The 15442-nt window shown below is 39.1% G+C and overlaps 1 protein-coding gene across 2 annotated transcripts in view; it reads right to left on the bottom strand.

Moving 5' to 3' along the window:
* Window positions 1-15442, bottom strand: part of LOC112043465 (uncharacterized) — a 104422-nt gene that overhangs the window by 5774 nt on the left and 83206 nt on the right. For both annotated transcript variants that reach the window (XM_024078876.2, XM_024078875.2), the window contains 2 exons: window positions 10782-10861; window positions 49-5823 (listed from right to left, as the gene is read on the bottom strand). In XM_024078876.2, coding sequence (XP_023934644.2) covers window positions 49-5793 — 5745 coding nt within the window. In that variant the 5' untranslated portion in view covers window positions 5794-5823; window positions 10782-10861. The remainder of the gene's footprint in view (window positions 1-48; window positions 5824-10781; window positions 10862-15442) is intronic.

The following is a 15442-nucleotide window of genomic DNA, read 5'->3' as shown; positions in this document are numbered from 1 at the left end:
CAAGAAATGAAAGTTTCATTAACAACGAATAAGGGTGACCATACTCACCGTAAAGCCGAGTCTAGCAGCGCGGTGCAAGTGTGTCTCTCCTATGCTCTTGTTAATAAACCAGCCTTTTATCTCTTTCTGAATATCGTGGACAGATTCTGGACTTGGTTTGGGTGCCGCTCGTCTAACTTTAGGACAATTGTCTTCCCTGCGTATTATTTTTTTCTTCTTTCGTATGTAGTCAAAACCTGAACTAAATTTTCTCCTTCCAAAGAGGCGTTTTAAACGTCTTTTCGTGTTGCCCTCTGTAGAACCTGGGGTGCCGCCTTCTATTTTCTGCTCAACCTTATCACCAGAGGTAGGGCTTGCATCTTTTTTAACTTTGATTTCTTTTCTTCTTTTATGAACGAATGATTTTATAACACTATTTCTTTTCTTTAATCGCATCATCCGTCCTTTAGCATCATTTGTTTTTAATGACTTGGTGCTCCTTAATCCATCTCTTATTGAACTTGATCTCCTTTTTAACTTATCTTTAACATTTTGTTTAGTTTTAAATTTAAGTTTCGTTTCAGGTTCCTTTTTTACTGGTGGCTCTTCTTGTACGTTTTCTTCTCTACAAGCAGATGGCGGGGCTGACGCAGGTCTGTCATCGCCAAACACTTCTTTAATTGTGGCTCGCTGCTTCAACACTCTACTTTCAGTTCGTGTTCTTGATTTGAGTACAACAGGCGCAAATTCTTCTGTAGCACCTATTAGTCCATTTGTATCTTTGATGAATGCTGTTCTAAACATAGTAACAGTTTCTTTTCTAAAAGCTCCTAAATAAAAAATATCTTCCATTAACTTCTCTTTTGTGGCGCTGAGATTACCTTTATTTCCATTTTTAATAAGTCCTAAACTTGGCGTTGCTAAGAGTTCAGTATTATTAGTCTTTTTTTGAATTACTTTCGGTGTCTTTTCTTCTTTTTCTTTAGGTTTCTTTTTTGATTCTTCTTTTTTACCACATTTTTCATAAAGCACATCAACAATAGAATTTTTCTTTTTAGCCTTAGTTGTAGAAAACACAGTTGAAGTTGAGGCTTCTGAATCGTAATGAAGTTTGTTCATAGCAGAACAGCTTGAGTTTGAGTCAAGATCACTATCAAGATTTAGTTTGTCTGGTCTTCTATAAATATCATCAGTTGCAGCGGACGGAGCAGATGAAGGAGCGGGTGAAAGAGGAACGGGATCTAAATCCGGCAGCGATGTTGAACCACGTGAAAATTGTGTCGCACAACCCTTAACAAAGGGGCCACCAGAGCGGCCTCTTGGAATTGCAATGAGTCTTGTAGGCATGCGTAAAGATCTCTTATATCTGTATAATTCTTCTTCCCACCCGGGATGGAAATCTGAACCATCACCAAAACCAGGTTTTCGTAATGGTGTCGAACAATTGCTATTAGTACTGATGTCTTTTTTTTTCGTCGGCGATAGTTTCACGGGTGTCTTTTGCATAACAGGCGTTTTGTTTTCTTCAGTTTTTACATTCTTCCGCACTCGTAATCTACTTGCTACACTTAAAACATCATCACTATCAGAGCTAGATTGATCATCGGGATCTTCTTTTTTAATATTTTCAGTAGACAATGACTTTCTTTTTGATTTTGACCTCTGCCGTGTTGGTTTTCCTTTATTCGGTTTTTCTTCCCTAGTACTTGATTCTAAGGAATTTCTTATGCTATTCATACGTTCATGACAACATTCTAACTTAACGTACGCTGATTTTTCTGTAAAATCTTTTAGTAATTGATATTTCATTAATTGATCACTCTGTTTTTTGTCTTTCAACAGCTTGCTTTTTATAAGAGGTTCATCGTCGTCAGTTGATTCCAGCTCTTCTTTTATAACAGTTTTAATTATTTCGGATTCTTCTATTTCCTTTTTTATTGGAACTGTATTAATCGGCAAGCAATCACTGTTTGTCATTTTATTTTTTGTCTTCATATTACTCTTATTTTTGTAGGATTTATTATTTTCTTTGTCTTTCTGCTTTTCATTTCTAAGTTTTTCGGGTTTATTCTTTTGCCGCCCTTTAACTAAGGAATCTACTTTAGGTAAAGTTACTTCCCTTTCTAACTTTAGTTCCTCGTCATCTATTGGTTCCTTTTTTATTTCAACAATAGCTGGTAAGTCTGCATCACAATTTTCAGAAACAAACTCAACTACATCTTCCTTTACATCACTATTTTTAGATAACTCTATGTCTTGTTTCAAACCCTTACTTTCAAAGGATTCTTTTTCTTCTGCCATGTCATTATTTTCTAATAGTTGTTCATGATTTTTAAAGCTACCATTTTCCAAGGGAGGTTTGATTTCTAGAATATTGTTTTTGGATTGGTTGTCTTCTTTTATACTGTCATTTTGTGTAGATTGTTGGTCTTTAACTTCATTAATATCTGTGGGTGGATTTTTTTGTACTACGGCACTCTTTTCAGCCACAACAGTTTCTTCTGCTACTCCACAGTTTTCTGTCACGTCATTGGTTTCCGCTATTCCAGTGTTATCCATAGAATTCTTCTCCTCTTTTACTTCATTAACCTCTAAAGATTGTTCTGATAACTCATTTTCTGCATCGAAACCATTATTACGTTTCTTACTGTTTCTTTTTTTATGACATCCCATTTTCAGCTGTTCCATAAAACTATCACAAGCACTAGCCCAATCCATATCAAAACTTTCGGTATTACTATTTTCTTCTGCATCCGTGTTTTCTTCAATTTTTTCCGTTTTTATTTGCAATATGGCGTCCCTTTCTATTTCATCTATATTCATAGGTTCTATTTTTATTTCTGGAATGTTGGTAGTAATGTGTCTTTCATTTTTTATTACAGATTCTAATCTGAGGTTATCCTCTCGAATCTGATTAAAAAGATGTTGTTTCTGAGATTTAGGAAGAAGCTTTGTATTATTTTCAACAGTTATAGTGTCTAGCTTCATCTCTAATTTTGACGAACTATCTTGTGATGGTGGCATCACTTTTAATTCCGCCTTCGTTCTTATTCTAGAAGCAACATCATTTTCTGGAGATATTCTCTTGAAATCTGGACTATCAAATTTCGGATAATCTGATTCTCTTGGTATTGAATCCACTGCTTTAGGCATTTTGATGTGATGTTCTAACCCTGGCACTAATGTTTTCGAAATACTAAATTTATTACTATTTTTCAGTTCGTTATCTTTCGTTACATCATCATCAGTTATTTCTATCACAGAATCATCTACGTCATCTATAACAATGAGATCAGGAACTTCACTATTTGATTTAGCAGTTTCTGTATATCCTGTTTGTTTTGTTTCTAAACTGTTTCGTAATATACTTAAAACTTTCTTATCCGCATGTTGCACACTATTGATAGGTAATGCGTGATGTGAAAGTAAGTCTCTTTGGCTCGGAATTTTTTGAATAATATGACGATTATTGGTTGATGGTAACTTTTCATGATAATGGGGATGGTAGTCATTCACTTCTCTGTTTCTGCTTTCTGGATACGAATTACTAGTATATCGATGATGAGAATGATGATGATGTTCACGATAAGGAAGAGAATTCAAAGAACGTTTTTGATCATGTTGATTTGCCTCTAGCCTTTTGTGGCTTGCATAACTGTATACTGGCTGAATCATTAGTTCGCGTTGTTCTCGTGCTGATTGACTCAGTTGTTCTATCCGGCTGTCAGCTGTCCACGTTTCGTGACGAAGAATTTTCTCAGGAATGTTACTAACTATAGGACCTGCAGGACGTTTTCTTTCTTCTATAATTAAGTGTCGATCATCGCGTATTCTATTCACCGAATAACGATCTTCGCCACTAGTACGGGTGAGATCTATTCTGGGAACATAATCAGTTCTACTTTCGGGATTATATTTACTACGTTCGGTATATACTTGATGTCGAGATTCAACGTGATAATTGTCAGCCCCTGGCCTCGAAGAATTATTATAAGCCCCATTAAAACTAATATTGTGATTTGTTGCATTATACGCGTTCGTATTTCTGTCTCTATATTGAGCAAAATCAGGCGAGAAGTCTACTTTATGTGAGCCAACAAAACCTGTGATCGCAGAATTTCGGCTGCTTGTAGTAGGTCTGGATTGAATGGGATGATTCTCATTTTTCATTGAAGCAGAATCGATAGCGTCATCTTGAGTTGTAGATGAATCTGCAGAATTTTTTACAGTTTTGACGGATAAATCAAGCGGTGATTCACGCTTTTGTTTCATTTGGTCTACTAACGTTGTAACAGAGACGGTCATACGCGCTTGCTGACTTGGATATCCTGGTTTAGCCGTTGAGCGTGACGGTGAAATTTGTACATGATTAGGCGTTGCATAATCATAATTTGTCTTAGGCGCAACAACCGTGCGGTATGATGATCTAGACTGAATCGTTTGTGGATATGGATGCGAGTTATTCTGAATAGCTTGAGCCGGTGAACTCGAAGGATATCGTACAGCGGATGTAGAAGGAGTAGCATAAGGGTAGCTACTTTTAGTGTCTGCTGCTCTCGTTTTGACAACGTTTTCTAAGCGAGGAGCAAGCCGCGCAATTTCTTGAGGTTGTAAAAGCGGTTGCGGTGGTGGCACTCGCTCTGAGCCTCTCATTGCATACGATGCGTTCATAGCCTCTATAGTACTGTGCTTAAATTGAAGTTGTTGATGTGAATCTATTCTTTGATTTGGAATAGGCAAGGGTGCCGACGGCGTCGGCCGGTAGCCGGAATAAACTTGTTGTGGGTCGTACTTTCTTTGCGGAAGCGTTGGATGTCTTTCATACTGAGATGATGCTCTCGAATGCGCAGGAGATTCGCGACGTGATGGGACCGACGAGTATACGGGCGACGCACGACTATCTATACAATTAATTCTTTTAGCCGGTGGCACGTGTTGCGGATGATGAATAGGTGGGACGCGGTCATTGTGTGGAGGTAACGCCTGAGTGGGCGGAAGAGAATATCGCTGCGTAGATGCGCTATAAGACGTCGTTTCAGTTAAACGGCTAATAGGATGCTGCGGAATCGAGCTAGAGATTCTGGAATACGTGTGTGGACTCTGACGGGGTTGAATCGAAGGTTGAGGCGATACAACCGGCGGTCCGTGGGAACTTCTTCCCGTGTCGGGCCCGTTTGTCTCGTAGGGATACCGCGGATAAGATTCCGGCGGACGGGACGCCGAATAGTGATCTAACGGGCGGCCTGATGTGAAATGATCGGGCGGCCTGGCCGTCGGAGTTTGTACCCGATGAGCGGGGGCACGGTACTGAAGCGTGGTGTCGGTTGGTTCGGTCGCGACGATCGCAGTGGGCGGGGCTTCAGACGGGGGCCGGGCGGGCGACGGGCTCGGCACGGCCGGGGCCGGCGCGGGCGACGGCAGCGTGTGGGGAGCCGGCTTCCGTATTATGTGAGATGGCGGTGACAAGGCTCCTCCGGGCTCCTCTTCGTCCTCGATTTCCGGCTGTTCACGGCGTTTTTCTGCTGCCTCGCGCATCACTGTGGCTTTGTGGATGAAGTGCGGCTCGGGCTCGAGCGGCTCGGACGGCGGGCGCGGCGGCATGGCGACTGCGGAGGGCGCAGGGGCCGCGGGCGGTGCCGCTGCCACGGACGGCGGTCTGGACGACGGTGTCGGGGCTCCGGACAGAGCGGGAGCACCCTCCTCGGTGGAAGCGCTGGCAGGCCACATCTGTTGACCGGTTCCTCCTGCCTGCTTTGGTATTCCCATAAAGTACTGGCGTGTCCCTTCCAGTACATTGTTGAAACTGACATCCATACTATGCAGTCCCGGTCCGACAACCAGCACCTAAAACGATAAAATTTACCTCATTTAATATTAAAAAAAATAATGGTAATAATACGATATGGTGCTATAAAAAGCAGCACAGAGATACCATTTACATCGTCCATAACAGAACATCTAGTAGGAAAAGCAAGGAACTCATCCTACACTTAGCCGTCCTGCGCTCGTCTACGGAAGCCATTCTCGTACTTATCAAGCCTCATGTGCTCAAAATTATAATTATTATAGACATGACCCATCATAACGAAATTGTAATACAAAATAATGCTGCTTGACTGCAAAAATAAGCATGGCGGTAGTACTTCCCAAGAAGAACACTGACAAAGAGCTGCTAAATACCATCTATTTCACAATACGTAAAAACGGAATTCGAGTAGAAATGTCGATACAGGAAAGCCAATACATGATCGTGCTAGACCGAATCAGCATCAAAATAAAATCGAAAAGCATCGCGCAGGAAAGGGATCAGTTATATCGTGTTTCGCGAGGTCTATCAGCATACTTCATGGTACGTAGAACTTAAGGTGATGGGGTCATTACCCGCCGGTTGCCCTTGAGCGTTCCTCGCCCCCGCACACACACAAGCGTGCAATGTAAACGCACCACGGTATAGACTATAGAGCACACGACGAAAAACTTCCGCGAGACGTTACTAAAAAGTTTACCGACCTTATTATTGCGTGTCACGTTGTTCTTTTTTTTATTTCGATACAATTTGTTTTATTTTCCGATTTATAGCCCAGCTTTTGCCCTAGTGTTATCCGCCCGCGACTTCATCTATTTAGCTTACTTGTATGTACCGTACCTATATACTTTTAACGATCGCAAAAGAGTTTTTTGCATCTTTCGCAGATTCGCTAATGCATGCAAAGCACCGCGGAGTAGCTCTGCCAGAGTCAAGCCCAAGGGATCAGCATTGATTACTGCATCAGCAGAGTCCCTAAGCGGAACAAATACAGCAATCTCGTCGGAGATTGCGTATTTGAGCCGTTTGCGGTCGAAACTAGGTCCGTGAGGTACGAGTACTCGCTTTCTTTTTAAAGAAATCGCAAAGCGATTAATCGACACCTCCCATGACCTTCTGGTTTGTCTGTAATTAGGTCAGAGATCAGTATTGGCATACAACGTGGCTATTAAATAATAAAAATAATTAAGCGTGTTAGTGACGTCCTAAAATGGAAGACAGCGTTACCCTATTTTATCCGCGTTTAATTCCGTATTTTTGGATAACTTTTTTAAAATCCGATCTCGTGAAACGAAGTCATCTGTTGCTTCAGATTGCGCTAAATCTGCATGTTAACCGAATGGAAATGCGTCAAAACAAGTAGTTCCGGAGTAGGTACTTGTACATATAATATTGTGATCGAATAGGAAAACTTTGATAAAAGAAACCTCTCGAAGGATACCTCTAGAAAGCGATCGATCCTGACAATTAGTATTGTACGATGTAGGTACATCATTTCATAACAAAATAATATATGTATTTCAAAGAGGACACAAACTATAAGAGATGTATATCGTAACTAGGGCTGTCACTGCAGACTGACACATTTAATTATTTTTAAATATATCAGTCATTAATTTAGTTTTACATACATGTTTATTTTTATATTTTATGTTACATTTAAGATACTTTTAATTAATACTAATATCATAAATGTAAAAGAGCGTCTGTCAGAGCGTAATTTTGATGAATTAATAAGAAGTAAGATATTCTTTACACCAAGTAGAGATAAATATGCTACTTTTTAAGCTGACAATATGCTTGTTATTTAAACGGGTACATACCACGATAAAACGACGAGATTTTTATTGTCGATATAAAAAAAAAAAAACAACGACCCGCAAAAGTCTGCGATAGCTGATCACATTCTACAACCGGGAACTAAACATTGGATTGAGATCCATAATCCACGCACTATTTCCACGGACCGCCACTATATACCCCGAGTAGTTCGAGAAGCCATTGAAATTCGAAAATACAAAAATTTCAATCGGGAAGATGGTTTCAAACTAGCCAGCGAGTGGAACCTGGTGGTAGAATTGTGCAAACCAAGAGGGCGCCGCGATACGCATAATAACAAAAGCGATGTCGTGAGTGTGGTTTGCCAAAAACGCGAGGTCGTTGAAAAAAGAAAAAGAACAAGAAAGAGGGTAGATCGATTTTGCCCCTAACAGCTGACTTCACTTCTCATCTCGCAACTTCAGTCCCGTCGTGACCACGATCCATGCAACTGGGTCGAAATATCGACAATAAAAATCTCGTCGTTTTATCGTGGTATGTACCCGTTTAAATAACATTCATAATGAACAACCACGAAATAAGTTTAAAATCATTAGTTGACAATATGCTACTCTTTATACATGAAAATCCCGCGGGGTTTGTGAAAAACAATAACAAAGAAAATAGTAGAAAACATAGTATACAAGTATTATACCAGTTGACGAAATTAAAAACTAAAACAAATATTTGCGACAACCCTATTCCCGGATCAATGGTCGTAGCGAAGCTGTAGCCGTGACGACCGCCCTCAATCGATTGTGGCCCTAGACGGCGCTGGTAGTTGGTACACATGTGCATATACCTGTGCCGGTTTCTATTTCAGTACGCACAAACCCTTCGGTGTATTAAATATTTGTGTTTATTACTGAACCTTTTGTTCGAAACTTAGGCCGCGTTCACACTGGAGGACAGTGTAAACGCGGCCTATATTTACTACTAGGCGCGTTTGGAACCCTCGTTACTTTAATTTTAAGTTTTCGAATAATTATTATCACCATTACCTTAAGTTTAATATTTGAAGCCTATTTGAAATAAATGAATTTTGACTTTGACTACGTTGTTATGTGTTTCATTACATGGCACCTCAAAATATTACGCGTATCTATGAACGGAAAGACGAGACATTGGACTGAAATGTGACTGAAAATTAATTCTTGCAATACATAGAGAATACACAATTTCAAGTTTTTAGATGTTCTTTTTATTTATTTTTATGTAAATTAGTAAAAATCAAATAGACTGTCAATAAATTCAGACGAAAATGTACTTCAAAGCACGGAATTAAATCGCAAAACTCTTTATCCAATAGACTAGCTGACGCCGTGCGGTTTCACCCGCGTGGTTCTCGTACCCGTAGGAATACGGGGATAATATATAGCCTATAGCCTCTCTCGATAAATGGGCTATCTAACACTGAAAGAAATCGGACCCAGTAGTTCCTGAGATTACCGCGTTCAAATAAACAAACAAACTCTTCAGCTTTATAATATTAGTATAGATATGGCGGAATAGTCTAAGCAGCAGGAACCAAATTACAATACAAAGCACGTTACTTTAAATATTTTAATTTAAATAAAAGTTTCTATATTTAATTGTTCATTCCAACTATGAATTAATCCAGCAATTATTATGACACTAAGTTCACGCTACTGGTTTCGCAACGTAAATCCGGTTTGACTCGCGTAATAATAGTTACATTTTCTCTTTATACGAGTGGCCCGGTGCATCCATACATTGCACACGTAATCATGTTATGCTCAGCGCTTGTATGGGTTCCGTACACACTACACAGTCATTATTATTAGTGCTTGTTCACGTTGACACGCGGCAGTGATGGCGGACGCGGTCAGGATATATTCAACACAAATGTGCATGCGTATTTACGTACAAAACGCACTTGCAGTGGAAGCAGACGCGAAGCTAGCGACAGGCACGTGCGACACGGTTGTTTTTTTTTTTAAAAGAATATTTGCCATATCTTTTTTTTAATATGAGCAATATTCCCATTCCCTTCTAATTAGTCGAGGAAGACTGTGTTAGGAGTGGGTACGACAATAGACCAACTGGACGGGGATCAAACCACCACCGCTGTTACCGTTGAGCTATTGAGGCTATAAATACAAACTTACATGAGGTTCGTGTGTATTCACATTGAACTGGCATTTTTATTAAGCGCTATTAGCTTGCGATCTCAGACAAGTGCAATCAGTTTAAACTTATCGCTAGAAACGATAACACGTTTACTCTCCAATACAATATGAAATTCACCATAATTTTCTTTTTCTTTATTAATTTCGTTCACACCAAATTAAATTTTTGTCATCTCCCACTTTAGGAACAAGTTTCGATTTTTTAAATTAATGACTGATGTGTTTTTAACCCCTGCCCTTCTGACATTCTGACACAGGTATTTAAAACAAATTAATTTAATTTTAAACAATACGTCATACTCGCGCCGCCTGCTACTGTAAAGTTGTGACATCGCTCATTTGCATGGCAACTTCGTTGTTCGTGACATTTTATCTTTGGTATCCCATAGAAATAAAATTCAAATATTATCGATGAGTACAAACTAACGAAATCACGTCGATGTACGCCAACTAAACACGAGCCCGCCTAATCCGCGCCCGCGCCCGCTCCCGCGTATTGTTTGTGAACAAGCACTTAAGAGTACGTAGGCTAAGGGAGTGGCACATTATGAACTAGATAAAGGTGCCGCGTATGATTAAACTGTCCCATTAATCCCTTAAGAGTGTTTTCTTTAATGCACTCATGCTTTGAAATAGAGAGAGTTGAGCTCGAAGGATCTCTTCCTTTTAAAGGATGCTGCATTGTGAAACGTTGCCTATTGTTGCTTTTTAACCGACTGCCAAGAAGGATTACGTTTTTCGCAAGTATCTTGTATGTTTGTATTCGTTATTCACTTTATTCTTTTGAATAACTTGTTATTTATTTACTTTATATAGTTAGTAGACTCTCGCGACTCTTATTCGCTATGAATTCTATTTTGCACAAATCCCGACGACAATTCTGACTGGCGGACATGTCTAATAGTATAAATCTTTGATAACGAGTATAGCGAGTGTTGCCTGCTTGATAGGCAATGGCTTTTTGTTTTTACTGAAAACCAGGGAAATTGTACTTCTTTCGTCGTTAATAATATCAAAATGTGATTTACCTTTGGATGTCTCTACCCTGCTTGGTGGGAGTGACAGCCCCTGGGCGCGTTCATGTCTCCTCCCGCGAGTTTAGCGTGATCTGTAAACAAACAATTAAGTTTTATAAAGGCCTTTTTCTAAATATATTTAAGTTCTGGGTTGGGTTGGGTTTATACAGGGTGCTCGGGAGTATTTGCCATAACTCTAGGGTTATATTTTTTAAAGAAAATTAATTAAAAATGTCCAAGGAACATGACGTGTTCTAAAATGAATATTTTCGGAGTAAAAAATATTCATTTCGTAAATAGACCTTAAATTATGTCCCTTATATTATGTATGACCTAGTCAAACTTATTAATTGATAAATATCATGAAGTAGCTTACAAGTGAAGTGCGGTGTGCCAGTTGCAATATCTCGTCGATATCGACAGTCTTACCACTACGATTACGTATTTTAAAATGGATAGATAATGCCGTGTGTTGATTAGTCGAAATTCTTTTAATTACTTTATATGACAACATAAAAAGTTTTTTTAGTTAAAAAAATTAGTTATGCAGTTCGGCTCCTATAAGTGGACTTTTCAACACCTTGAAGTTATGGGAAATACTCCCGAGCATCCTGTATAGTTACGTATAAATGTACAATATACATAATGTTATCAGTTTTAGTTTATTTTAATCGCAGATAAACGATATCTAGTAAAGTACAACACTAGCGTACCTATCGTATTTAAAGCTAGATTATACCGTTTGCAACTATTTAATACAAACTGTTGTTTGAGACCTCGCCCGTGATTACCAATTAAAAAAAAATACAACAATTACACAGAATACGTATTATGTACAAAGTAATAATAACCCTATTCGTCTACCTCAGACTAAATTCAAATTCTCGGGAAATTAATATAAGGTTAGATTAATGATGAATATATGATGTTATTCACATATTATTTTTTATTTTTGTGACAATAGGTAGCCTATTGTCCAAGATTCATTATATTTTTATACCAACAGGTGTATGCTGTCTCATTAGACAATGGCAATGAATGTATAAAGTGCACGTTTATTTACTAACACACTTTTGCATTATAACATCTCTCGATTAATCGATCGCTATAGCCAAAGTTCGATCAAGAAAAACATGATTATTATACCCAATAAGGGGCTGAACTCAACCAAGAGGTCGTGGGTTTGATTCCAGCTCGTTCGATTATTATTGTCGTACTTACTATAGGTTATTTGGAGGTACACGGGAATATTCCTAACTAGCGACCCAATCGCAAAATCCGTTCTTAGCAGACACCTACTAACTATAAACTACCTCCCTGCCAAATTTCATCTTTGTACTTTAAGCCGTTTTTGAAATTTCGTGATGAGTGACCTTTCGCATTTATGATTTATGAATGTAAGATATTTAAAAGATATGACAAATATTTATTTTTATAAAAGTATTTATTTGTTCAGCAATGTCGATTTGCAAACGTAACAATCAATGTAATTAACATGAGTTCCGTTAATTTCTCGTAGTGGATATAGTATAGTAGATATGTAGAGATATATAGAGTGGGTAGATATACGTAGTTTTTTTTAATCTTTACAAGTTAACCCTTAACTACAATCTCACCTGATGGTAAGTGATGTTGCAGTCTAAGATGGAAACGGGGTAACTCGTTAGGAGGAGGATGAAAATCCACACCCCTTTCGGTTTCTACACGGCACCGTACCGGAACGCTAAATCGCTTGGCGGTACGTCTTTGCCAGTAGGGTGGTAACTAGCCACGGCCGAAGCCTCCCACCAGCCAGACCTGGACAAATTAAGAAAATCTCAATCTGCCCAGCTGGGGATCGAACCCAGGACCTCCGTCTTGTAAATCCACCGCGCATACCACTGCGCCACGGAGGCCGTCAGTAGTATAGGATATCTATAAGTACGTTAGTATAGTATTGGATATCTATAAGTGTATGGACATTGACCTACTTACACGTCTCTATGACTCTATGGACTATTCAACGCGTCACGCGGGTTGTCTAGTAAAACGATACTTGGAATCGCGCTTATTCTATAACCATCGGTTACGTAACTTGTAGAATGACGCAACGTCATTAGAAACTAGCAAATGCCCCGCGGTCTCTCTCGCGTATACCCCGCTCCCGTGGAGATACGGGAATAAAATGTAGTCTATGACACTCACAAAAAACGTGACTTTCTAATTGGTGAAAGAATTTTCAAAATCGGTTCAGTACATCCAGAAACTTTAGGTAATTTCTTTATGTACTGAACCGATTTCGTTGATTTTTGAACTCGGAAACTTTACATCTATATTAGTAAGATAGAAGTATAGATTAATCTATGTTTTTGGTTATATCCAATGATATTTTACACTAGAGATAGGGCAGATGCGCTAGGCATCAAAACTGAAGCAGACAAATCATTTGGTCGCTTATTAAACAACGAAAGTTTAAATAAATAATACCTAAATATCGTCTACAATGTTGAGTTGTGTGTTTAGGAAGTGTAAAAACTATTTGTACATAAATACGATGTAAATAAACACAAAATTGTGTGTCGTTAAATTCGGATCACTTTTTGCAGTGATTTTGTAGGCACGTAACATATCTATAGTATAAAAAATCATTGGTTATAAATGGTTATACACATAATCATTTACTTTGACATGATGATATATTAATACATTTACATATTAGTAACATTACACTATCTACATGTTTTTTAGGGTTCCGTAGTCCACAAGGAATCCATAAGGTTTCGCCATGTCCGTCTGTCTATCCATCCGTCCGTCGGTCCGCGGTTTAGCACAGAGACTATTACAACTAGGAAGATGTAAATTAGCATGAGTATGTATGTAATATTATGAAGAGTTTGTTTGTTTGTTTGAACGCACTAAACTCAGGAACTACTGGTGCGATTTCAAAAAATCTTTTAATGTTAGATAGCCCAATAATCGAGGAAATATATTATCCCCGTATTCTTACGGGAACGGGTACCACGCGGGTGAAACCGCGCGGCGTCAGCTAGTCGCATACTAATGACGTTGTTAAATAAGTTGTCATTAGGATAACTCCAGAGTCTGTTAAAACTAGAAAACTGCAATTTGGTTAGGTTATGTATATTAATTACGTTTATTAAAAAGTAAAAAAAAATAGAAATAAAAATGTTCAACACATACAAAGAAAATTAACATCGATTTTCGTGAACGAAGTCGCGTACGTCCAGTAGTGAAAAATTATTTACAACATTAAAATAAGTACCCAGTTAGTACAATTTGTAAGTAATTAGTAAATAATTCCTGAAACTGTTTAGCAACACCGAATATATATGACCTTGTTACTTAATTAACCCAATCGTTATCGTTAATATTCGTGAATACGTCACGAAGATACCACAATTACACATACACGTATATAATGTACGCACACAAACATGTCTACAGTGTTTGTGTATGTGTGTGCACTATTTACGTACATCGCGCCCAGCTGTGGCGGGTCAATGACCTCGCGGGGAAACAAGGTGAATCGCACACGTAGTTTTTGTCTTCGCTGAAATGCGAAGACGCTGACGGGACGAGCTCCATGTTATGTGGGCTTTACACGCACGAATATAGCCCGTGCTATTAAAACACACGGCGGAAGTACACCGTGTAAATAATTTAGTTAATAGTTATGGTACCAAGTCCAACTATTAAAGCATCATCGTCATCATTAACAACCCATATTTTGGCTCACAGTTGAGCACGAGTCTCCTCTCAGCATGAGAGGGGTTAGGCCTTAGCTCACTACGCTGGCCCAATGCGGATTGGCAGACTTCACACACCTAGAGAATTAAGAAAATTCTCAAGTATGTAAGTTTCCTCACAAGGTTTTCCTTCACCGTTTGAGACACGTGATATTTAATTTCTTAAAATGCACACAACTGAAGTGTTGGAGGTGCATGCTTCGGACCGGATTCGAACCTACGCCCTCCGAATCGAAGGCAGAGGTCATATCCATTAGGCTACCACGTCTCCTAAAGAATGCGCTCGGCGAACCTAATATTTTTTGTTCTTCGACAAGTTAGCACTATACTGTGATCTTCACACCTGATGGTTTTTTTTTATTCTTTACAAGTTAGCCCTTGACTACAATCTCACCTGATGGTAAGTGATGATGCAGTCTAAGATGGAAGCGGGCTAACTTGTTAGGAGGATGAAAATCCGCACCCCTTTCGGTTTCTACACGGCATCTTACCGGAACGCTAAATCGCTTGGCGGTACGTATTTGCCGGTAGGGTGATAACTAGCCACGGCCGAAGCCTCCCACCAGTCAAATGATGTAGAGTGATGATGCATTCTAAGACGGAAGCGGGCTTACTTGGAAGAGGCACAAGTTATTTCTACGTACCGGAACGCTTAATCGCTTGGCAGTACGTCTTTGCCAGTATAGCGGTGACTAGCTACGGCCTAATGCCTACCACCAGACCAAACCAGCAAGGTTTCTATATGTATATATCGGTATCGACATTGTATACAAAGACAAATAACTTTCGTTGTTTACTATGCGACTCAATTAAATTAAGACAATTAGCCGCTATAGTTCGCCTCAGTTTTGGCGCGCTAGTGACATATCTCTATTATAAAATCATTGTCACTATGCACCTCCTTTCGCACACAGTTTAACACCATAA

This window comes from Bicyclus anynana, chromosome 12 (assembly GCF_947172395.1).
Source record: "Bicyclus anynana chromosome 12, ilBicAnyn1.1, whole genome shotgun sequence".
Classification (NCBI taxonomy): Eukaryota; Metazoa; Arthropoda; class Insecta; order Lepidoptera; family Nymphalidae; genus Bicyclus; species Bicyclus anynana.
The sequence above is the reverse complement of the archived record's forward strand: the minus strand, read 5'-3'. Positions and strand labels throughout refer to the sequence as shown.